The sequence below is a fragment of the Eleutherodactylus coqui genome, chromosome 2 (genome assembly GCF_035609145.1).
Source record: "Eleutherodactylus coqui strain aEleCoq1 chromosome 2, aEleCoq1.hap1, whole genome shotgun sequence".
NCBI classification, from domain to species: domain Eukaryota; kingdom Metazoa; phylum Chordata; class Amphibia; order Anura; family Eleutherodactylidae; genus Eleutherodactylus; species Eleutherodactylus coqui.
Window position 1 is genome coordinate 172,816,032 of NC_089838.1, and position 26,321 is coordinate 172,842,352.

Sequence of the window (26,321 nt, forward strand, 5' to 3'; positions counted from 1 at the left end):
TGGCTGTGATTGGCTGTGTTTCTGGAGGCGGGGATTTCAAGCCCTGCGTCCAGAAAGCAATACTCTGCCGTGGACCAGGAGGGAGCAACAGCCTGCAGGAGCGCCGCAGAACATCAGAAGAAGTAAGTAATGATTTTTATTCTTTGATCCACTGTATTCCCGGCGTATAAGGTGACAGTTGGGGGGTCGTCTTATATGCCCCGTCGCCTTATACGCCCGTATATATTTTTATTGTAACACATTTCAGGATGAATTGCAGGGAACGGCTTATATATTTAAGCCCTTCCCGACAATTCATCCCGCGATCGCTGGCAGCCCATTGCTTTCAGTGGAACCTGCTGTATTGCTGGCTCCATTGAATTCAATGGGCAAACATCGTTCTTCTCTGCCACAGCTGTTACAGTTATGGCAGAGGAGAACGATCTTTACGCTGACAGTGGGGGGGGGGCCCACTCTTGCCGCTATTGTGGCTTAATAGTGGGACCTGGGAACTTGAGATGCAGCCCACCATGTAGCCCCTCGCCTGCCCTATCCGTTGCTGTGTCGTTCCCATCACTTTGTTGAATTGCCCAGATTTTCACAAACGAAAACCTTAGCGAGCATCGGCGATATACAAAAATGCTCGGGTCGCCCATTGACTTCAATGGGGTTCGTTACTCGAAACGAACCCTCGAGCATTGCGAAAATTTCGTCCCGAGTAACGAGCACCCGAGCATTTTGGTGCTCGCACATCTCTAATCAGTAACCCTCAGAGGCAATTCATAAATCCCCTCATATCAGTTGTGAGGGACTAGCATTTAGGATCGGTAGCAACCTGGGCATAAGCAGTCAGAGACAGTGACATATAGGATAAAGTCTTTAGTCCAGGCTTTGCCTGGGTTTAGTTCCAAGCAAACAAAGCAAAATACAGGCCTTTACATCAGGCAAACATAAAGTAAATCCTGCTTGTCTGAGCACTTACTATACATGTAGCGTCCCTGTCTACGTACTGGTAAACAAATGGCTCCTGCACACAGCCAGCCAGGACTCTCAGACCTGCAAAGGTCTCAGCTCTCTTCTTGGCCCTGTAGGCCCAGGCTTTATAAGGCCTGGTACCAGCCCCACCTGGTACGTGGGAGTGATCATCCCACCCTTCACTTTGGTCACTCCAGGAAAAGCCGGCCCGGATTATGCGGCTTGGAGCCACTTACTTGCTACAACGTGTCAGTAACTTAGTGTTACTGACACCATACTGCCGGCTTCCTCCACCGAGCCCAGGCTGCTCGGTGGCACGTATCTGCCCAAGCGCTCCCCAAAGCAGCGTAGGAGAGCATCCTAGGCGAAATATACCTGCCCTCCAGCACCTTGCCGGTCACCGTCTCACATACCCTCCCCCTCTGTTCGAGCCTGTAGGGTCGGACACCTTTAGCCGCCATGCAATGCGTCCTTGGCAAGGCATCGGCATTGCCCTGTAGCTTTCCTGCCCTGTGTTCGACAGAGAAACTGAAGTTTTGAAGTGTCAGGAACCACCTGGTGACTCTTGCGTTTCTCTCTTTTGCCTGTGACATCCAGGTTAAGGGAGAGTGGTCTGTGATCAGCTTGAAGTGCCGACCTAGAAGGTAGTATTTTAGGGATTCCAGGGCCCATTTGATGGCTAGGCACTCCCGTTCAACAATGCTGTAATTTTTCTCGGGTGGCGTGAGCTTCCTGCTTAGATAAATCACGAGATGTTCCTCTCCCTCTACTTCTTGGGACAGAACTGCTCCCAGTCCCACGTCGGATGCGTCTATCTGAACAATAAACTGTCTTTTAAAATTAGGTGTGACCAACACTGGACGTCTACAGAGGGCCCATTTTAACTCCTGGAACGCCTTTTCTGCGTCAGGGTTCCACTTGACCATGACTGACTTACTGTTCTTGGTCAAGTCTGTTAGGGGTGCTGCTATGCTAGCAAAGTTCTGCACGAACCGCCTATAGTACCCTACAATGCCTATAAAAACTCTCACCTGCTTTTTAGTAGTGGGTTGTGGCCAGTCCTGAACGGCTTCAACTTTATTGATCTGAGGTTTTATAATACCCCTGCCTATTACATACCCCAGGTATCGTGCTTCTTCGAGGCCTATGGCGCACTTCTTTGGGTTTGCTGTGAGCCCTGCTTTTCTAAGGGAGTTCAGTACTGCCTGTACCTTGGGTAGATGGCTGTCCCAGTCTTCGCTAAAGATGATGATATCATCTAAATATGCTGACGCATATTGACGATAGGGTTTGAGTATGATATCCATCAATCTTTGGAAGGTTGCTGGGGCTCCATGCAAATGAAGGGTAGGCAGATGTACTGAAACAATCCTTCTGGTGTGGCAAACGCAGTCTTTTCTTTCACGCTCTCTGTAAGGGGAACCTGCCAGTAGCCTTTAGTAAGGTCGAGAGTGGAAAAGTACCTGGCATGACCCAGTCTCTCAATTAACTCGTCCACTCTCGGCATTGGGTATGCGTCAAATTTTGACACGTCATTTAGCTTCCGGAAGTCGTTACAGAGGGCTGGACCATTCGCTTTTCGACTCCTCAATTACTCCGAGGTCTAGCATTTTCTTGACCTCCTCTGAGATGGCTCGTCGGCGGGCTTCTGGAACCCTGTACAGTTTCAACTGAACCTTTACCCCTGGTTCAGTTATAATGTTGTGTTTTATGACACCAGTACGCCCTGGTATATCAGAGAACACATCTGAGTTACGTTGTATAAATTCCCTCGACTCTTGTTGTTGGGATTTGGACAGGGACCTTGATACACACACCTCTGGGACCTCACCATGGGGGGTGCTCACTGCAGTCAGGGCTTCTCTGTCCTTCCATGGCTTAATTAGGTTTACATGGTACAACTGTTCTGGTTTCCGCCTACCTGGCTGGTATACCTTATAATTTACCTCTCTGACTTTCTCAATTATTTCATAGGGCCCTTGCCATTTTGCTAGGAATTTACTTTCTAGGGTGGGCACCAACACTAGTACCTGATCCCCAGGGTTGAAGGTTCTCACCTTGGCGGACCGGTTATATACTCGGCTTTGGGCTTCCTGAGCCTGCTGTAAATGTTCTCTAACAATGCGCATGACCGCTGCAATTCGATCTTGCATGAGGGAGATGTGTTCAATAACACTCCTGTAGGGGGTGGACTCGTGCTCCCAGGTCTCCTTAGCTACATCAAGGAGCCCTCGGGGATGTCTACCATAAACTAATTCAAAGGGAGAGAACCCAGTGGAGGATTGTGGTACTTCACGGATTGAGAACATTAAATATGGCAGCAGACAGTCCCAGTCCTTCCCATCCTTATTGACTACCTTTTTGAGCATGCTTTTTAGGGTCTTATTAAATCTCTCAACCAGACCATCCGTCTGTGGGTGGTACACAGACGTCCGTAAGTGCTTAATATTCAGCAGCTTACACAATTCCTTCATGACCTTTGACATAAAGGGGGTTCCTTGGTCCGTCAGGATCTCTTTTGGTATGCCCGTGCGGGAGAACATGTGAAGTAGTTCCTTTGCAATACCCTTGGATGACGTATTGCGTAAAGGAACGGCTTCGGGGTAACGGGTGGCATAGTCTACAACCCCCAATATATGTTGGTGACCCCGGGCAGACTTTACCAAGGGCCCAACTAGGTCCATAGCGATCCGCTCAAACGGTACCTCTATGATGGGCAAGGGCACTAAGGGGCTCCGGTAATGGGGCATAGGAGCTGTTATTTGACACTCCGGGCACGACTCACAGTAACGTTTTACATCACCATGTACCCCCGGCCAGAAAAAACGCTGAAGGATGCGTTCCCTAGTCTTTTCGCTCCCGAGATGACCTCCCAGCACATGCTTGTGCGCCAGGTCTAAGACCATCCTGCGATAAGACTGAGGTACCACCAGCTGTTCCACAACCTCCCCACGGACCTTGTCAACCTGATACAACAATTCTTGATTGACTGCCAGGTGTGGAAACACAGTATCAGCCCCCGGGAATTGAGGCTCCCCATTTAGTACTTTAACATTTTCCCTGGCCTTTACTAAGGTGGGGTCTCGGAGCTGCTCAGTTCCGAAATTGGCACGTGAGACCTCTAAGTCAGGCATAGCAACCACTTCGTCCTGTACCTCTGTCTCACCCGCTAGTACTGTTAAGGGAAAGTTATCCCCATTCTCTTGGGTCACCCCTACTGCTGGAACCGTACCCTCAGGGTCAAACGGTTCTGGACACACATCATACACATTTGCATCATCATGAACCTTATTTGCAGACGACCCTCGGTGCCGCCACAAGTCCCAAAATAGGGGAAAGTCTCTACCGAGGATCACGTGTGCATTAAGGATTTGACGACGCCCACCTCATGGGTGGCAAGTCCACACAGAGTCTCAAGTCTTACAAGGGCAATAGGATACTCCTTGGTGTCCCCATGCACACACACAACTCCCATGCGACGGCCGGTGAAGGTTGTGGGATCGACCAGGCTGGAGTGCACCAGCGTAACCAGGCTCCCTGAGTCCAGTAGAGCTGTCACCGCAAAGTCATTCACCTTTAGGTGACATAATGGTCGATCAGTCTCTGACACAGTCTCTGCAGAACATACTGGCAGTGCGAACATCGACCTCCGCCGGGCAGAATCACAGTCCATGGGTTCCACGGTAAGTGGACAGTTGGCGGCAATATGCCTGGGCTCACGACAGCGCCAACATAGTATGGGGCCCCGGTCCCCTTGGGGTTCTACCCGGGACCGGACTGTCCAGTTGGGACTCCTCTTCTGTCCCACATGATGCCCTCTGAGCCGCCTCCCTTTGGGACACTTTTGACACCCCTTACATACGGAACAGTCTTACCAGGTGCTCCGGCCGACTTGCTGTTCCCGGGGTTGGAACGTCGAGGAGGCACGGCTTGCAGTAAGTCCTCCGTGGCTTTATACCTCTCGACGAGGCTCACGAGTTGGCCCACATCCTGGGGACCCCCTTGTCCCACCCAGCGCTGGATTGCGGGGGGCAACGAGCGGATGAACTTGTCCAGAACCACTCTTTGTACGATCTCCGCCGGGGACGACTCCTCTGGCTGCAGCCACTTTCTCACCAGGTGGAACAGGTCGTACATCTGGGAGCGAGCTGGTAGGTCGTCCGTGAAAGTCCAGGCGTGTACGCGTCGGGCCCGCACATGGGTGTCCACGCCCAAGCGTGCCAGGATCTCACCTTTGAGCTTATTATAGTCCTTGGCATCCTGCTCTCCGAGGTCAAAGTAGGCATTTTGGGGTTCTCCTGTCAGGAAAGGCGCTACTACCTCTGCCCACTGAGGCGCTGGTAATTTCTCCCTCTCGGCCACTCTCTCAAAGACCGTGAGATAGGCCTCGATGTCATCGGTGGCCGTCATCTTTTGTAAGGCCGCCTGTACCGCGGTATGGGTGGTGGGGAGCGAACCAGACGACCTCTGCACACTTTGCGCCAGGAGAGCATTAGTCTCGGCCTGAGCTCTCATGGCCTCCTCATGGATCTTTTGCTGGGTCGCCGCCACTTGTTGCTGCTGGGCCAACGCTTGCTGTTGCTGCACGTTCATTTGTACCAGCTGCTTTATCAGTTCCTCCATCTTGGCAGTATCTGATGGCTGTGCCGTTGCAGCTTTCACCCAGGACATGGGGGTTACAGCACTCTCCAGTCAATCTCTCTTGGGCGGTTGCCCTTAGCAACGGTTCTCCAGCTGCTGCAGCAAAATGTCCATTAATTGGTGTATGTCTCTTTAAGACCGCTGCCCGCATCCAAACACCATATGTGAGGGACTAGCGTTTAGGATCGGTAGCAACCTGGGCATAAGCAGTCAGAGACAGTGACATATAGGATAAAGTCTTTAGTCCAGGCTTTGCCTGGGTTTATTTCCAAGCAAACAAAGCAAAATACAGGCCTTTACATCAGGCAAACATAAAGTAAATCCTGCTCGTCTGAGCACTTACTATACATGTAGCGTCCCTGTCTACGTACTGGTAAACAAATGGCTCCTGCACACAGCCAGCCAGGACTCTCAGACCTGCAAAGGTCTCAGCTCTCTTCTTGGCCCTGTAGGCCCAGGCTTTATAAGGCCTGGTACCAGCCCCACCTGGTACGTGGGAGTGACCATCGCACCCTTCACTTTGGTCACTCCAGGAAAAGCCGGCCCGGATTATGCGGCTTAGAGCCACTTACTTGCTACAACGTGTCAGTAACTTAGTGTTACTGACACCATACTGCCGGCTTCCTCCACCGAGCCCAGGCTGCTCGGTGGCACGTATCTGCCCAAGCGCTCCCCAAAGCAGCATAGGAGAGCATCCTAGGCAAAATATACCTGCCCTCCAGCACCTTGCCGGTCACCGTCTCACACAGTGCATATACATACAGTGGCTGTTGACTGGCTTATGCAGCTTTATATACACTATCCTATTTTTAGTAATAGGTTATATCAGATTTTGCCTATACATATGCCAATTGATTTGTGAAATTCTCTGAAGTATGTTGGCACTATATAAAGATATTATTTCAGCCAATTATGAAAAAAGTAAGGTTAAATAATGCTAAATTGCTGCAAGTTAAAAGTAGCCATTTGCAGCTCTGAGGTTTTCTGTTCCTCCTACTATGCTAAGTGATACAATACCTTTTGGAATATATAATTTTCAAAACTAAATAAAAGACCTATTAATAACGTAAGGGCTATGTATTTATTCTTACTGTATAGAATATCATTCACACTGACTGGAATTGCCTTTAGCAGCAGACAACTTACCATCATACTCTGCTATAAATACGTCTACCTCAATCCTCTGAAATTCTTTAAATATCTGCAAAAAGAAATAGAATTAATCTTTATAAATCTACTTGAAAACCAAATTCCCAAGGGTTATATAAAACTGACAAAACAGTCTCACATCTAAGAATATCATTAACGTTGCTCTTAATATTGTTTTCTGAGTTTTTCCTTTTTAAAGGTAAAAGGCGTAAAATAAAGAAAAAGCCGCATTCCCCTTTCCAAGGGCCCCAGCACTGCTAGTTCAATCTTGGAAGAGCGTGCAGCCATCACATGTCATTCAATATTCATATGACTGCAGAGCCTATCATTGACCTCAGCGGTCACATGCCATTCATACACAGATGCCCGCTGAGGCCAGTAATTGGCTGAATGGTCATGTGAGCAATGAACAAGTGAACGTTACAGTCTCTTCCATGATGTGACCGGCAGCGATCTGGCGTCATTGGAAAGGGGAGTAAGGCTTTTATTCTGTATTTTACACTTTATCTGCCCAGCAATTTTTTCTTTTTAATTTCATTCAGCCATCTTTGATAGCCGTCACTATTCCGTCCCGTGTAAAAGTACCCTTAGCCACTTGCTAGTATATTGTTGCTTACAGCACATTTGTGAAAGTGATCAAGGAAAGAAAATCCTAAAGGAGAGTTGTAAGGGATGTGCCCAAGTAAAGCTCAATTGGCTGCAGTGAGCATAGAGTTCTGGTACTTTTCCATGATGGGGGCAATTTTGTATGTGGGCTGATGGGGTTTGTAAACTAGAGCTGCTATTTTAGTCACAGCCTGGTCCTGCTTGTCTTATCTGTAGACTAGTGATCTGCAAACTTTTTGCAAGTCCAGCATCTTATACTCCCAGGTGAGCAGCTATTATCAGCCACTACAAGTGAAATGGTGCCTATTCAAATGCACTAGTTCTCTACAGTAACTATGGGTGCTTTTAGATGAGCCAATTTATGGTTTGAACAAGCGAATGATGTCAGGCTTAGCTTCTCCGCTTGTGTAGCCTGTTTAGACAGACAGATACATCATTGGCTCGTTCAAATGAGAAATAGTTCAGTCTTTCACATTTGCTGTATGAGAGGGACTGAATAAGTTCTTTTTAAACTGAGCGATAGGTGAACGAGCCAACAAAATGTGTATGCCTGCATAAAATGAATGAGTGAAAAGTAAACGATTATCGTTCGACCATAGGTGCGCGTTTCACTCGTTTGAACGATAATTGTTCTGTCTAAAAGGACCTTAAGTGTGCTCCTCAACAGTGGATTCCCCACATGTCAATATGCCTTAATAGAAGAAGATAAGCTACAGTATGAGCAGACTCAATATTCTGTTTAGAGGTTTGTTTCTGTTTCTGACCATGGACTTAGCTAGTGCTGGCCTGCTTACATAAACATTCATATTTATATCACATGCACATGTCTTCATAATTAGAGGTCAGGAAGGATGAATAATATTAAGGGAACATATAATTTACAAAAATGTCTTTTGTAGGGTGGAAAGAGAAAAAAAAATGTAATTGTGCTATTATTTTTTTTTGGAGGGTTTATTTTAATAACACTAACTGTGCAGTAAAAAACACATGCTAACTTTGTTGTGAGGGCCAGTATGATAAGGGCTCACTCACATGGGCGTATGTGTCCCACATATATGATTGTTCTCACTAAGAGAAACCAAGTAATCTTGTAGATATGATACCTTTTATTTGGCTAACAAAAATACATGATGTTATTGCAAGCTTTCAGATCCTCTCAGGATCCTTCCTCAGGCACAATGAAACAGATTTGGATAGAGCATACATAAATACAAATGTTCACACATGAAAAGGCACAGAAATCGGGGACTAATTTGTACTTAAAACAATACCAAACATGATGAGCAGAGAAGTAAATACTTAATCAGTCCACTGGCAAGGAATGTGACAGTTTTATGATCTCTACATCGGTGCTAGGAAGTGACAGGCCTGTGTGTTCTCTCTCCGTCAGACCTGCACATAAAGAGGATGAAACAATACCCCTGCAGCGCCACCTATTGGATGGCAGCATTCCTTCAAATCAATGTATGACTTTTTACCACGTCTTTAAAACAATGATTGGGAAAAGCATCCTTTCTGGTATAGTACCTTATATCTGTTTTCACGTTTGATGTTGTGTGTGATTGTCAGCGCTATGTCTCACTGATGGAGCATTACGTCATCAGATTTATAATTTTTACTAGACAAAAGAATTAGGCTCTATCCATTATTTTGTTTTTCACGTAAATTAATTGATATCAATATGAATGTATTTATGTACATGAATTTCACTACATAAATATATTATCCAATTGTGCACTATAATTTTTATGCACCATATCTCGTTAAGAGATTTTATATGCAGTGCAATACATGAAGGTGTACTTGTGCTTATCGTTTATGTATTTTTATGATTCTTATGAACATCCTATAGTAATTTTTTTTTCATACTGTGTGACTTTATTTTATGCAGTTTTTAATCCTATTCATATTAATTATCTATTTAATTATTCAAAATTTGCAATTAACTTTGATTAATTGTCTACACACTATAATATTACACCCCACCATACCAGGTACATAGAACACATATATTCTTCTTTTTATATAACTTTTCTAGACTGTGACATTAACTCTTACTTACCCCCTTTAGACAGTCCACAGCTACCACATCAAGGAAGCTTACTTGTCCAAAATCAAAGATGATACTGTGCATGGTAATTACTGGAATTGGCACACTGCTGGAGAATTCCGTATTCCCATCTGCTTGCATATTAAAGTTATTTGCATTGACCTCTTTCCTTTCTACTCCATAATAATTATGCATCTCCTCATCTGATTCTGTATCTTCACCAGTAGCAGAGTTTCTGTTGATCCCATTCTAAAACAATATACATAAGGTACAAATATATAAGGACTACTATAAGAATCTCAGTGACCTGAGTAAACATCAGAGGCTTACTGAGGCCAAGTTCACAACTGTACTGAGACCTCTGGCTGATTTTGTTGTTCAACTCCGTCCTCCAAGCCAAACAATAAAAATACTGCAAACGCCCGGATCAATGGGTGCCAAATGGACCCAATGATTATATTGGGATTCATCCAGCTTCCAGCACGCTTGACAAAAGATTTCTGGGATTTTGTGCTGTATATGCGCCCGAGGCTCCTAATGGATATCAAATACTGGGATATCACTATGCCTATGTGCGTTTTCTCTTGGTAGGCATTAAAAAGATATCAACTCAGTTTTAAAAGAATATAATAAAAGTGACAGTAGCCTAAAGGCCCTTTTACATGCAACGATTATCACTCAGAATTCGTCAAAACGGCCAAAAATGAGCGATAATCATTACATGTAAACGCGGGCATCCTGCTCTTTGTTTGAACAATGGATTTTAGTTCACTTGAATATATTTAGCTCATCTTTCAAAAGATTGCAGGATGTTCTCTCCAAGGCATGTTTACTCTAGTCGGGAGGAGAACAATGCAATCTGCCTGCAGCCTACAGGAAAACAATGGAAGGTGTGGCAGCTGTTTGCACAGCTGGGTGTGTGTTTAAACACAACAAGTAGAGGTCCTTTTACCTGCAAATAAAGATGATAAAGTTTTAATGGCCATTAACACTTTACACAAATAGATCACTAAATCTTTCAGTCATTTGAAAGATTACTTTGTGTGTAAAAGGGCCTTTATATTTACTAATTGTAAACACATTGTTCTATTTTTTGCACTAACTGTTTGTCATTAGCACATACATTACCTCATTTGTCATTATAAGTTTTTTCTTGAGAAGTCTGTTTACTTTTTGTTGAGCTTTTGTTCTTTTGTTAAAAATTTTGACCGGATCAAACCCAACCTGTGGAAAATAATTATCAACGTTATCTTACATAGCTTAATTTCAAATTATAAAAGTTAAACAATTGCATCTAAAATTTTACCTAATTTGTGACTTTTTTTTCTCATTCTAGAATGGAAAACAGTCAAGAAAAGTAGGCATGGTTAGCCTGTAAATTTGCTTTTAGACTCATCAAATTCATAGGCTAAAGAAGGCACAAATTAGTGGCACAAATGTACAACTGCTCACAGCTGGTGTAAAAACAAATTGCACATGCACCATTATGAAGACATGCGCACCTCTCTCTATTTTCATTGGAACAAAATATGTCATTATTAAATAAATTTGGTCTTTTGATATAAGCATACTCACAATTAATTTAATTCCATCTTTCAGACTTTCAACATTGCCATAGAATATAGCACTGGAGAATCGGATTACTTTTATCCCTTCTAGTTCATCAACCTTACAAAAACAAAACATGAGCACATAACTAAGATGCTTTGTCACATACAAAAAAATGCTTTACCTCTAGGACAGTTCTCTATCAAAGTCCTAAGACAGAGATGGCATGAAAGTTAGTTGTAGAGTTTCTGAGTTGTGGGATGAAACAATCCATGGACAGGGTCTATAGCTGGGTCCACACACCATGGCATGTTGGTTTTGTTGCTCCTGATGGTCTATTTCCCAGATATCCATTATAGCAGTGTCAACTAAAGATCCCCTCAAAGCAAAGTGAGGCAGCCACAGAGTCCCTCTAAGGTGCCAGCTTACCATTGGGAGCTGCTGCCACATCTCTCAAGGCCTCTTAATTCCCCACTAATCCGAAGCCACCTAATTTTACCTGTAGGAGATTCAGCGACAACAGCATAATATACAAGTATAAAAAGATTTGCAGTTGTCACCTAACAGCCCTATTATTGGTAGGCAATTGATATTTTACTATTCAGAAACATAGAAGAGATAGCTGTGACATCAGACATCATAATTACATCTGAGAATTCACATGGTGAAATATGGCTTTCATTATTATATATCTTTAAAGTGGGCTGGTTGACACACATAGATCAAAATCAAGAATACTTAAGTGGTAGGTGAAGTAAATAGGGGTGAACTGGTTTCCATCCATAAAACCATTTTCTAGATATAATTAAAATGTTAAAAATGGAAAGGAATTTCTTACATACATTTTTGTATTTCTTCACATCTCTATAAATATCCGTACCAGGAACATTTCCAAGAGAACTGCATGAGGCACTGAAAAAGAGCATTCAGAATTAACAACATTCAGAGATATCCTTTAGATAATCTGTTCGTCGTTCAGTTTCTGCAGGCATAAAAATCAAAAAACTATCAGCCCACTTAAATAAGCTGTCATTCATCTATGAACAACGGCCTGTGTACTGTGAATGGAGGCAGGTGGCCGGAGCGATCAGCGGCCTGTTCCGTCTACATTCAGTGAGCTAACCTCACTCCTATCTGAACGTACAGGAGCAATAAAAACGGATGGCTATTAGCCGCTGAAGCACTCAACAGCTGTCCCATGTAAAAGGGCCCTAAGCAGTGATATCCAGTGTACAGGAATTGTCAGCCTATTTCAAGGACCAGTGGCCAGAGCCAAACCTGCAATATTTACAGATTGTGTTAAACCCAAGATAGTCACATGAAAAATTAGAAAAAGTCTACTAAAAGTATTTTAAAATATGTTTAACATACAACCCCAATTCCCAAAAAGTTGGGATACTATGTAAGAAATGAGTATTAAGAAAAAAAGAGTGCAATGATTTGGACATCTCATATAACCATATTTTATTCACAATAGAACACGTCAGAAAGTGAAAGTGATATCTATGATATGTTTGCAGTAAGCTTGTTATTGCATCTGTGCAGTAAACATCATTCAAACTTTTCTCCTGGGGAGCCTACAATGTTCATAGAGCCCAGGGCAGATATTGACCTTAATCTGCCCCTGGTCAGGATGAACAGAACATGGACAACAGGTCAGGAGACTGATGAGGACACTGTTCACTGTTAATTTCCAGTGTACCAGCCTGATTTCTGCACCTTTTTTTCCTCTCTATATATTTAGGTTGATGTAAAAAAGTCATAGTTTCTTTTTACCTTGCAACATAATGTTCTTCTCAATTATGTTGCAGTATAGTTTACCAATAGCAGAAACTGTGATACTCACTACTGAACACGCAGAAGGACAGTAAAAAGTCCAAAGAGGACGCCAGCCAATAACCCCAAATCAATGTCCAAAAGTAGAGATGCGAAACATGTGAAAAGCCAGATAGCCTGAAACGAAAGGTATATAATCTTCATAATAATAGGGTTCTCTGTGCCAGTAAGGCCATGCAATAAATTGTATGCAGTACAAATATCTGTGCATAAAATAAAGGGTTAAATTTAGTAGATATGCAGTATACCAAATAGGCTGTATTTACACAGCCAATAGCGAGTGAAGCCTGAGATTCTCAGGTGCAACTGGCATGGCAAAGAACACGAACACCATGTCAGAGAACACACATCTGCATGTTCAATTCTCATGCAAGACCCGCATGAAAATAGGACACGCTGTGCTTTTTCCATCTTGCAGCCTTGTTTCGATAGAAAGTTCACCCATGTAAATAGACCTATTGCAAACAATGCAATTTACTTTCATAATGGACACACTTGAGTAAGAATATCGGCCATGTAACTACGGCCTTAGGGCTCCTTTACACGAGCGCATGTGAAGACACATTACTTTCAATGGCTAATTTGTCTAATGAATTCCAGATGTGTTCATTTTTCAGCAGAATTATGCAGCATATTACCCATTTTCTTGCAAATTGTGTGTGCATTTGCATAACCCCATTGACCTTTGTGGGGAGCTATGCCCTCACGCATCCACTGGTCCCAAAAATTCCTAATAGTCTGGTCAGACTAGTCCAAGTGCCGGGCACTTCGTTGATATGACCATCGAACTTCTCGCATTCTAATAATGCGCCCCTCTCAAACTCTTAACTGAGCAAAATCTCTTTGATTGCATCATAGAGGCGTCCAGTGGTCAAGAAGCTCTACACAAGGGGAAAAAGAGGTCACTACACACAAGGAGCCTCTGAGAGCCTATTTACAGGCCAAGGGGGGAACCACTTTTAGGGCCTCAGGTGACAAGACCGCTCATCTAATCACCACAACTCTAATCATTTTCATATCTACCTGAGATGTAACTGCATGCTGGGTTTTACAACTCCATCTAGATGTTTGTTTTTTTTTCTACAAAGCGTGTATATTAGTTAGCTGAGGGTGCAAGCAATGGTCAGTGAGAACAGAAAAAATAGAAATTCAAATGCAATCTTCTACAACGAAAACAATCCTCTTAGATAACTTCATAGAATAGGCACTTACTGCATCCCACTTGCTTTGTCTCCATAAACGAGGAATATCAGCCACTTGCCAGAACATCCCTTTAAGATTAGCTACGACTATGGCCGCCAGTACTGACTGTAATAAGAAGGGACTCTTGTCAAAACAATTTAAGAGCTAAATCACGGCAGCATTTTTGAATTTGTATTTCTCAGCACAAATCCTAAATATAGTGCTGTACAAAGATGTCTGTCTCCTAGCATGTCTGCTATTGCGGTCTCATTAGTAAATATACAATACAGTGTTGGCATTACTATTACCTCTGTTTAAAGGGAACCTGTCAGCCTCCCCATGCTACCCTGCGTGAGAGCATCATGCAATCATGGCCGGCACACTGTTTTTTATTATCTCAGACTCAGAGTTTAATCCTTGCTAGGTGTGGCCAACGCTATGAGGGTGGCTGTACATGCTACTGCTGATGCTCTGTAACTGTATATGGATCACTGCTAATTGCCAGGTAACACCTAGATTTGCCAACTGAAGCTGCAATATGTCCAAGTACAACCCAGCAATTAGCGGTGATCCTCATGCATTTACAACAGATTATTTGTAGCATGTACGCGTGTTTTTGGCAGAAGAGTTCAATCGATTTATGATATGCAGGCTCCACCCATGCTGATTGAGAGCCTTCTCCCCATTACTGTGCATAGGGAAAAATCTATCAATCAGCAGCAGGGTAGGAAAGCCAGCATATTGCAGCATATTAGTACAGTATTCAGCTTTAGATACTCATTGTATTGAGCACTGCTGCTGATAGTTTGTATACTTTTTTTGGTATATTTGAGCAATAGTTCTCAGATGTCTTTTTTGCTGTTCATTCTTTTTATAATGGTTTTAATGTTCATGAGAATTTGGAGCTGCTTTTCCACACAGCATAAAACGCTTATAACTAGAACTCATCAGCAAGATTGTGCAGTCATCAGCCTCAGTAGCTGTGTGGTGTTTCAGCCACAAGTGGTTTGTGCTGTGTAGGAACGCAGCTGTCATGTTACAGCCAGCAGACTGTCAAGTCTCGGCCAACCTTAGGATGGCTTCACACGAGCGTGTTTTTGTGCGTACATAGGTTCATACATAAGTGCGCACCTGTGTACATGCAAAAACACGCGTGAATGCAGGTCTGTGCATTGTCTTCAATGAGGCCACGGCTGCTGCCGGCGGCTCCATTGAAAACAGTGGTCTGCCGGCACCCCTGCATTGTTTTTCAGGAAAGGGCTTTACATATAAGCCCTTCCCTGAAAAACTAAAATTTTAGTGTAAAAAGAAATGCGGCAGATGTTTCCTTCATCCTCGCTAGTAAAAAGAATTCCCTGCTGCTGCATCTGTGACAGATGCAGCAGAGAAATTCTTCAATTCTTTACTGCAGTTGTCACACATGACAGCTGTGCTAGAGGATTCTGCTGCTGGCAGCCAGTCAATTGCTTTCAGGGAAGGGCTTTAAATATAATCATTCAATCTGCGAGAGCTGTCTGTGATTGGCTGAGCACCTCAGCCAATCACCTTCAGCTCTTTCAGCAAGTGGGGATTTTAAATCCCCGCCTGCTGATAGATCAGCACCACAGTGCAGGGGACAGCAGGAGAAGACGCAGATGAGCCCCGGAAGCTAAAGCACGGTGAGTATCTATTTTTTTGTTTTTTACAGCAGTTTTACAGGATTTTCAGGGAAAGGCTTATATTTAAAGCCCTTCCCTGAAAGCAATTGACAGGGTGCCAGTAGCAGAATCCTCTACCTCAGCTGTCATGTGTGACAGCTGCAGTAGAGAATTGAAGAATTCCTCTGCTGCATCTGTTACAGATGTGGCAGATGTAACAGCAGGGAATTTTTTTTACTAGCGAGGATGAAGGAGACATCTGCCGCATGCAGCAGATGTGTTCTTCATCCCCGCGGGGGACACGGCAGCGGCAGAAGGTAAGTTTCTTTTTTATTTGTTTATTTTTTTTTTTACACTAAAATTTTTGTTTTTCAGGGAAGGGCTTATAAGTAATCTAATCTGCAGCAGCCATCTGCAGCAAATACATCTTCACTACGGCCACCTGCAGATGGCCGGGTCAGAGAATTTAAGCAGCGGGATGCGGCTCAGCCACCCCCGATGTCTTCCATCTCTACTATGCGCCAGCTGCCAGCCAGCCGGCACATGTGCAGAATGGAGCCAGCCCATCACTACTGATGTTTCTGTGCGGTCTCTGCGAGACCCGCAGAAATAGAACAAATCGCAATTTGATTTCCGCACGTATTTTCACGCAGGCAAATCGCGGCTGCGTGCACAGGATTGTATTTTCTAAAGCAATCCTATAGCAGCGGGCACGGGCAGAAATTCTATGGAAAAATCCCGCAGCGGAATTTCCGCCCGTGCACAGGGGGCCTACATTGGGTAGTTCTCTATAGAGAATTTATAAATATTTGGTCTTCTGTTTAGGAAAAAAAAATGACAAAAATCTTTGCACCTCTTATTGCTCTGCTATCTACAATTTGGAATATGGACTGCAGTATGATGACATTTTCCAAATTGTATAATTGTAATTAGAATTTCCAATGTAATATAGACATACAGTACATACAAAAAGCAAACACAACGGATTAAAGTCAAAATGTTCTTTTTTCAATTATTAACATACATGACTTAGAAATTTAACTACAACTTCAAAACACACATCTAAAATAGGTCAGGTACCTTCTGCAGCGGCTCCAGGTATCTGCCAACTGACAGTAGGGAAATCATTACTACTGCAGCAGTAATTATGCCTGCAATCTAAAAATGGATATTTCCATTAATTAGTGAAAGACATAGATACACATTACTGAATTGTATGCAGCAAGTGAGTATAAAACGATGTGTTTTACGACTTCTATTCTCACATGGAATTAAACGGACCCATTTTTACCACCATTGATTTCAATGGGGTTTTTTTTTTAAATTGAAAGCAGTCTGAAAGCTTTCCCTTTGTTCCATTAGGATTCCGTTTTTTTAAATGGAGCAAAGAGTACTGCAGACTGCGCTATTTGGGAAAAGCAGATCAGTTTAGTTCCATCTTAATTCTGTCTCTCTGCTTCAAAAAAAATGGTACAAAAGAGATGGAAACCCTGAACGGGGGCTAAATGCAGATGTGAACTCACCATAAAACCTCATGTCCATGGGCCCGCACAGTTTCCCTGTGCAGAATCCCGGCCTGCGGACATGGGCCAAAACATACATTTTACTCACCTGTCCGGACACTGCGGGACTCTCCTCTGTTGCGGCCGGATCTTCTTCTGCATGGTGGATGCGCTCGGGACACCTTTTTAAACTCCTGCTTTCCTGCGGATCCGCGACACAGCCACAGTGTCATCCACGGCTGTGTTGCCAATTGGATGGCTTCCGTGTGGGAAAACCACATAAAAATAGAGCACGCTGCAGTTGTTTTCCCGCGCGTGCATTCCGCATGCCAGAGAAGAATGACATCCGCAGGGATTTAATTACCTGTGGGTGCCCAATGATTCCCCATGGGTGGGGATCGGACATGCAGGAGACCCACACGGATTTTGTAAGTCAATTTATGCCACGGACATGAGGCCTAAGGCCACTTTCAGTCAAGCGTATTGCAACACGTCTAATACGGATCTATATTACAGATGTGTTAACAATGACATTACAACTGTATGTCATCAGTATTTGCCTCCATATGTTTTATTTTCTACTGAGCAAATACTGTTCCATATTTGCCCAAAAGAAAAGAACACAAATACGGAAGCATAAAAGTAAAAAAAATAGGTTATGCTATGTTCATAAGAAAATGGCTGTGAAAAATACGGCCACATGAATAGATACATAGATTTAAGCTCCATATTACGGTCTGCAAAAAAAAACAATGAACAAATATGGAGCTAAAATACGCCCATCCTAAGGCGGCCCTATTGAGTATTCATGATCATCATTAGAATAAGCTGATGATCTATGTTAGAGCCACCATAAACACTGTATTAACAACCTAACAGTTATACCACATAATCCAGAGTCAAAATGTGCACATCAGTTTCTTTCAGCATTGTATATAAATGCAGAAGTGCTTTAGAAAAGTTGATACTTATTTATATGCTTTAAAATGCAAAGATCACAGGCCTCTCACTAGCCAAACTGCAAACTAGTCCTACTGCACACTGATGAGGCACAAACAACCCGAAACAGCTGTCTGTGTATAGATTCTGGCTTGGTTTTTAATTCCCAATCATTGTTTAAAAGACCTGTATAAGGGGTCGGACATGGATTTGCAGGAATGCTGCCATCCAATCAGTGGTGCTGCAGAAGTATTGTTCCATCTTCCTTATTTAAGATGTAAATACACAGTATATTCACCCAGTGCCAGCCAGTGTATGTGCACGAGAAGCATCTCACAACCATATAATTTATATTCAGCAGATTAAAAAATGTCAACCAACAACCCCTATCAGCATGTGTATATCACAGGCTAGATATACCTCGTGCTCGGGTTTGCATTCATTTACAGTCTTCCGTTGACTGGTTTTTGTATACAGCCATAATGACAGCACTTTTTAGTCCCATTGAAGCAGTGTGATTTTTCCACTTGCTGCACCAACAGTACACCACTGATGTGTGAATTGAGCCTTATTGTAATGAATTACCTCAATCTGGTAAGAAGGGGAGCTGATCTAGTTGTATTTTGCAATATGAACGATAATAAATCACTGTATACTCACTTGGGTTTTCCCTCCAGTACTTTCTTGCACAGCAGTACGAGACAAGGCAGTTGTGGCACAAAAGCAAGAGAAACAACTGCTGAATATATTGCTGACACCAAAAGCAATGAATTCCTGGAAACAACACAAGTGATAAAAAATAACTACTTTTTGATATAGTGTGCTGTACATATTTATATGTTAACTGGTACAATGATACATTACTGGGTGTTTTCAAACCTGCGCCCGGGGTTCCGCTTTCCTGCTCCGTTTAGGGAGCAGAAAAGGGAAATCCCCGTAGCCGAACGGCTCCGTCTCAGGATGGAACTGAACAGTGTCGGGCTTACCCCATTGACTACAATGGGGTCTGTTCAGTTTCCGCTGAGCTGCCCAGTTTTTAGACAAGCGCATGCAGCACTTTTTCTTCCGGTATTTTGAACCGTATCCGCGATAGAAGCTCCAACCAGAGGTTCAACACAGATGTGAAACCACCCTTACTTTGTCGTTGTAAGGCTGAATGTAGTCGCTATATACTAGTTGTAAAAATGTATTCTCTTAATAAATAGCTACAGATGATTACGTTATGATACTCTACCTGATTTCCATCAATCTCATAATTATACTTTGTGGCATAAACTTTTCCCAAAGAAACAGCAAGGGCATATGCCAAAATTCCAATGGAGAAAGCTGGCACAATCATTTGTGAAAAGAGGCTGATGTCTGGTGCCACAGGTGGTACGAAGCTATATTTTCAAAGACAAAAAAATTTACTTACAGGCCTTATGTAAATGTAATGCAAAACTAATCAAATATTACAGGAACCTTGGTCACAATGACTACTGTACATAGGACTAGACCTCGCATTTCTATGCAGATGCAGAAGTAGTCACCCGGGTGCATACAGTGGTAGCTCTGACATTGCATAGAGGGGCATTGGTCGGGAAGGTGAGTATAATACATCCCCAGACTCAGCGTTTCTGCTCCTATAAACCCATAAGTTTAGATTTCATAGAAGCTGACAGACTCCCTTTAAGTGTTTGGCTGACAGTCTGACCTTTATCTGATTTATTATATTCTCCTAGAATATTAAAAGGACTACTAGGCCACCATGAACATGTCAATCGCCGAACTGAAAGAAGGATGAAAGACAGGAATGTGTAGAGAACATTGATCGATACAGTGACCGAAGGTCAGATGAGACTGAATAAATAATCATCATTTTCATTATGAGCAATTTCGTAGTCAGTATCTTAAAGCATTCTATAAAAGACCTTCTAACATTGTGCTCATATGAATCTGTAAGCGATTTGGGAAATAGAAATAAATCCCCAGTATATTTTCTGAGGCTATGTTCACATATGTGTTGCAGCCTTTGTCCCAGATTTTGCAAAATGACTGACACCTCAGCAGAACCCAACGTATCCATTTCAAGTCAGCTGGGTCGTGGGCCTTCAGTGATGTTTGTCATGTAATGAATCCAACACTGCACCGTGATTTCCATTACAAACAGAAACTACAATGCAGTTATGAACAAGGCCTAAAATCTACATTGTACTTACCCACTTGGAACATTCTTCACAATGGCAGCATTATAAGTGCCCTCCAAGTTAACGCCATATGAAATTCCTGTGGCAATAATTGCCTATAGATTAAAACAAAGGGAATGAAAATACTTACAAACAGATGGAATTCACTTGTAATTTTACCTACAGTAAAGAAAATATTTACTCATATGAAGTCCTGTAATTATTACAACTATAAATGACGAGTTCTGATAATGTCAATCGCATCTCTGTAACCTGTAAAAGGTAAAGGTTAACATCACACTTTGTGTGTATACTAAGTTGTGATTAAGGTTGTAGCCAATACCATAACCTGTAAATCTTGAATTCTAGCTTCTTGTATATTTTTTTTATTATTAAGAAGTAGGGCATTGACAGCAAACCCACCCTGGAACACACATAATAGTTCACAACAGATATGACCGTGTTATCAACTATATATTTGTAAGTGGAAGTTAGGCCGGGCTCACACGGGCAGATCGGATTCTGCATGCGGGAGGCCAACAGCGGATTCTGGCTGTGAGCCCTGCTGGTGACCCCGTGTATCTGCTATTACTGTATTACAAATTACTATGGCCACTCGGCCGTGGTCATGCGTGATACAGTTGTTTGGTTTTTTTTCTTATTTGTATTTTCCATGCCGTCGCTAAGCAATGACACGGGTACCTGCAGCCCATACGCAATGTTAATGCAGGTTAAACGGCCTCCAGTGACATGCCATCTGCGGGGATTCCACAGCAAAATAGAGCATGCTGTCATTTTTCTTCCGTTTGCAAAAATGCATGCCTTTCAATAGCTGCGTTTTACTGCGGATCGCCTGCGTGGAATCCACAATCCAAATCCGTGTGAACTTAGCCTTAGAAAATCATGCACGTGTCTAACTGTGGATGTTGATGCAGAATTACAGGCAGGTTTTAAGGCATTTTTAATTCTGCATGAAAATCTACAGGTAGCCTGCAGATTTTGGTGCGGAATTTACTATATGTTGCAGTGCGTCTTGTGGGCTAACTCCGCCCATGGGCAAGCACCCCAAATGTCGAGTTTTAACTACGTTAGATTATTTCTGCATTGAGTCTATGAATATAGTTAACAAGCATAACTGGCTAGCATAATCAAACCTATATCTAAGGCTAGAGCTACATAGCAACTTTGAATGCAACACACATAACACAGCCAAAGATTTAAGTATGCTGATGCTACATTGCAATCGAATAAAAGTGAATGTGGTCATGTTGTAACTCACAGGTTGCCGCATGTATGACCCAGCAATCACAAGAAATCAAGAAGGTTTGCATATTCTTACAACTGTTGGTTTGTAGTAACTTGTGAGTCACAATGTGACCGCATTCACTTTCATTAGGTTGTGATGTAGCAGAGATACTATGATCATGCCCACTCGATATCTGCTGGGGCTCAGGTCTCCTTCACACAAACATGCATTTTTACAGTTGCAGCATATATATGCGCAAATTACTTTTTTTTGCTAGGGGGCAAAATCATTAAATAGCAGCTCTCTTTTTTTGGACATGTGATGTGCGCTAACTCACTGGAAATAATACTGATGCCTGGCAAGGTCAGTGGAAAGAGAAGATCAGGACGACAAAGAACAAGATGGCTAGATACAATCAAGGCCACCACGAACATGTCAATCGTGGAACTGAAAGAAGCGGTGTAAGGGTGCATTCAGACGACCGTATATCGGCTGGGTTTTCACACCCAGCCGATATACGGCATCTCTCTCTCTGGAGGGGGGGGGAGGCTGGAAGAGCCGGGAGCAGTGCTCTGACCTCCCGCCCCCTCTCTGCCTCCTCTCCACCCCCCTGCACTATTTTCAATAAGCAGAGGCGGGACGGGGGTGGAGCTAATCCCTGTAACCTAGCCCCGCCCCTGTTCCATCTCCTTTCATTGCAAATAGTGCAGAGGGGCGGAGAGGAGGCAGAGAGGGGGCGGGAGCTCAGTCCACTGCTCCCGGCTCTTCCAGCCTCCCCTCCCCCTGCAGAGAGAGACGCTGTATATCAGCTGGGCGTGAAAACCCGGCCGATATACGGTCGTGTGAATGCCCCCTAAGACAGCAGGAACACTGATCCATAAAGTGACTGAAGGTCGGATGCGACTGAATGGATAATCATCATCAATATAAAATCTGGCTTACCACAATAACTTCAATGGGAATAGGAATGCGAAGAATATGTTTAAATCTCTCATTTAAGTCTTTCACAGCCAAACATAACACTACAGTTATCGATCCAGCAGTAAGATCAGCAAAGTTTGTTTTGCTAATATTGGTAAAGATATCAATGGTTGTCTAAATAAAAAAGAAACAATTAGTATGGCAGGTATTTTAATTGTTACGTTACACAAATAAGGATTACAGAATAACTACTTCATTAAAGAAACCTGTCAGGTCCTTTATGCTGTCCCTTCTGACAGCAGCATAGTGTAATTAGCGAATCTCTGATTTTAACCCATTCCCGCTGCAGGGCGTAAGTTTACGTCCTGGGAGCCGGGTACTTCCCGCAACAGGGCGTAAACTAACGTCCTGGGGATAGCGCGGGATCACATATGATCCCGCGCTATTCCGCAGCGGGAGCCAGCTGTCAGTCACAGCCGGCGTCCCGCTGCAATAGCGGGGGGGCATCGGAGATGCGCCCCCTGCTGTTAGATCGCGGCAGGGAAAGAGTTCGCACTCCCTCTGTGTCTCCAGCCGGCTCTCGCGATGTTATCATGAGAGCCCGGCCTGTCGCCATGGTAACAGGACGCCAGACACTGGCGTCCTGTGTTACCAGTGCCTGAGATCACTGTATAAGCGATAAGGCATGACAGAGCAGTAGCTCTGCCATGCCTTATGACAGCGATCATCAGGGCAGTGTTGTAAAATAAAAAAAAGATTTAAAAAATGAATTAAAAAAAATGTAAAAAAAGAGGAAAGAAACCCATTTTTTATGCTTTTTCTCAGATTAGCATAAAAAAAGGTAAAAAATAAATAAAACCCCACATATTTGGTATTTTCGCGTCTGTAACGACGCGTACAATAAGTTGCACATGCTTCTGACTGTGCACGGAAAAAAAACGCAAAAAAAAAAAACCTAAAAAACTGAGGCAAAATGCTAATTTTTAGCATTTTGCCTCACTAAAAACGCCATAAAAGTGATCAAAAAAGCCGTATGTACCCCAAAATGGTACCCGTAAAAACTACAGCTCGTCTCGCAAAAAGTAAGCCCTCACACAAAAAATTAAAAAGTTACAGGACTTTGAATGCAGCGATTTAGAAAAAAAAAGATTTCCAAAAAAAGTGTTTTTATTGCAGAAAAGTTGAAAAATCTAAAAAAAATGTAAGAATTTTGGTATCGTTCTAACCGTACCGGTCCGCAGAAAAAATGGAATGTCTCATTTATGCTGCATGATTAACGCTGTAAAAATTAAAAAAATCTATGTCTATCATAAAAAAAACAAAAGTTTTACAGTTCGCCACGCAAAAAACAAGCCCTTACACGGCCGCGTCGACGGAAAAATAAAAAAGTTATGGCTTTTGATAAACAGAGAAGAAAATCCGCCAAAAATTGTTGCGTCCTTAAGCCCAAAATAGGCCATGTCATGAAGGGGTTAAAGAACATGCCTGTCATGTAGGAGTTCATGTGAAGCGGTTCTTGAGTATTTACTTACATATTATTTATGAACATAAAACAGACATCATGCAACACCACTGATTTACCTTGGTGTATTCAGATATATGTTTTTAACGTGAAAAAATGAAGAAAAAAATTGCAGCATGCCGTATTTTGGTTCATATTCACGGACCAAAATAGCCCATGAAAGCATACGGGAGAGTAAAGAAATTTTGCGCATTCACTGAGTTTCTTACGCGTGTTGCCAGGAGACAGTTTGAAAAATTAATCAAGCATTTTCCACATAAAATTGCATCCGCCTAATACTGTAAAATTAGACTTGCACGTCTCCAGCTCTCAATTGTTTGTACTTACATAAAATATTGCCAGCACTCCACTGTAAGTTCTTGAGGGTAGATTGAGAATCAGTTTGATCTGTGAGATGAGTACTTGGAAAGCGGCAGCTGTGGTAAATCCGCGAACTAATGGATCTCCCAAGTATCTGACAACAAAGCCAAACTGTAGTGCTCCTAATACAAGCTGATGATAAAGCAAAGGAACAATGCAAACGACAGTTAAATCTTCAGCTGTGTTGGTGAGAAGTCCTGTACTTACAAGGTGCAATGACATTTTGTTTCTCTTGTTACAGAAGGAATCTAGTCTATAAAGCTGGGTTCCCACAGGGCGGCATTGCTGCAGAATTTCCATGCAGACTTTCTGCAATTTTTAACCCAGGATAAAGCAGCAAAGTGGACGGGATTTGCAAAAATCTCGTCCACACGCTGTGGGGAAGCCTGTGCAGCCAGGCCGCGCTGAAACTGACATACTGTGTGGAATTCAAAGTCAATTGTATTGCCGTCTCCGCTGCGGCCATCTCTCCTCTCTATGGGGAGGAATGTAGGCAGATAAGCTGCACTTCTGCCACAAAAATCTCGCAATATTCCCATGCAGTCCTGCTGCGGTCATTCCGCGCGATTTACACTCCGTGTGACTACAGCCTAAAACTGAAGGTGGCCATACCTATTAGATATCTTACCTGAGGATTTCGGCGGTGCCAACTCATCATTTAGTGTGTATGGGGGTCTCCCCAGGCTCCTCTATCAGTAGATGTCGGGGGGTGGAGAGAGTTGGACAGTTGGATTTCAACATGCACAATCCTTTGTTCTCTAGGGAAATAATCCCCCGGAGGTGTCTGACAGCATTTTAAAGACGGAACTAGAAAATGTGTTAAAGGTTTTTTTTGCTATTGAACCAGGGGCATAAGGAGGACTTTTGAACATTATTCCAACCATGATAAAATCGTCAGGTTAACTTTTTTTTAATGAGAGCCCACATTGTATGCAAATTAAGTTCTTGGAGCCATTGGGGAGGGTGCAGCGGGGTAGAGTCACAGTGTCATGGCTTATAATTACATGTATGTGATTCCCATACCCCTTGATGTCTGACGTCAGTGGTAGGCATGTGCCAAGGTGAAGCCAAGGTGTGTACAGCTTGCCTCACTGCACATGATCACATGGGATTTCAGCAGCTGACCCCAGATAGCATGGGGAAATGTCAATCCCACAGGAATGCGTGTGAGTACAAGTCCTGACTCCACAACAATGACTTTAGGTACTTAATCATACTGTGCAGGCCTTCATTAAGCTTCTTGTTCCTCAAAAATGCTAATATAGCCTGATTATGGTAAGATGTAAAAAGCAATCCGCGCTCCTTTAAACAAAAAGACCTTCCATACAATGCTCCGAGACATGAAAGCACGATCTTCTTTTATTGTACAACGCGTTTCATCTCATAAAAGAGACTTTTTCAAGAACAAGAACATCTGCATAGCTCTCCTGCTTCTAGCTCAGCGGGATTCCAGCAACAGCTGCTGATTTATTTCAAGGCTTTCCAGGATTCTGTGTGCTAGTGGAGTTCCTGGCCCAGGACTCTACAGCACACCGGGTGAGTTTACACCTTGTCATAAGTTCTTTACTGCTATTTGGAGTGTTTGTTCCGTTGAGCGCTATTCTCATTGGTTGTATCTTAAAAATGCTAATATGACCTTTTTTAATGGGCGTTGTTGTGACTGTTTAAAAGTCCTATTCCAATGTGCCCATTGTTTAATAACAAAAGATCTAATGACAGCTTCCATTTAAGATACAATTCAACTATTAAGTGGTGCTTGGAGTCAATCAAAATACATTGACCTACTCACATTAGCGATTTTTTATTATAATATGTGCATAAAAAAACTTGATGTGTTCTATTATACCACCTATTACACGTGTACAGGCCTATTGTTCTCTATGGGTGAGTATAAAATGCTGTACATACGCTATATATTGTGTATGTACAGCATGTATATGGTGTTTAATACGTAACTCCGCAAAGAGACAGAGCGGGGAATTAAAAAAAAAACTAGCCACACTGGACATGACAGCGTGCGTGAGGTACACTGTCATGCGCAGTGCCCAACAACTGCCATACGC

General features: G+C 43.0%; 1 protein-coding gene across 6 annotated transcripts in view; it reads right to left on the reverse strand.

Annotated features, from left to right (window-relative positions):
- LOC136611940 (pendrin-like) overlaps positions 1-26,321 on the reverse strand; it is a 114,831-nt gene that overhangs the window by 46,095 nt on the left and 42,415 nt on the right. For 5 of the 6 annotated variants that reach the window (XM_066591928.1, XM_066591927.1, XM_066591930.1 and 2 more), the window contains 13 exons: positions 24,226-24,390; positions 22,398-22,550; positions 20,243-20,325; positions 19,279-19,426; positions 18,705-18,818; positions 16,684-16,761; positions 13,997-14,092; positions 12,795-12,901; positions 11,791-11,860; positions 10,976-11,068; positions 10,529-10,624; positions 9,413-9,649; positions 6,742-6,796 (listed from right to left, as the gene is read on the reverse strand). In XM_066591928.1, coding sequence (XP_066448025.1) covers positions 6,742-6,796; positions 9,413-9,649; positions 10,529-10,624; positions 10,976-11,068; positions 11,791-11,860; positions 12,795-12,901; positions 13,997-14,092; positions 16,684-16,761; positions 18,705-18,818; positions 19,279-19,426; positions 20,243-20,325; positions 22,398-22,550; positions 24,226-24,390 — 1,495 coding nt within the window. Of the gene's footprint in view, positions 1-6,741; positions 6,797-6,829; positions 8,743-9,412; positions 9,650-10,528; positions 10,625-10,975; positions 11,069-11,790; positions 11,861-12,794; positions 12,902-13,996; positions 14,093-16,683; positions 16,762-18,704; positions 18,819-19,278; positions 19,427-20,242; positions 20,326-22,397; positions 22,551-24,225; positions 24,391-26,321 lie in introns of those variants that run through there. The other variant, XM_066591932.1, reaches the window with a different exon arrangement.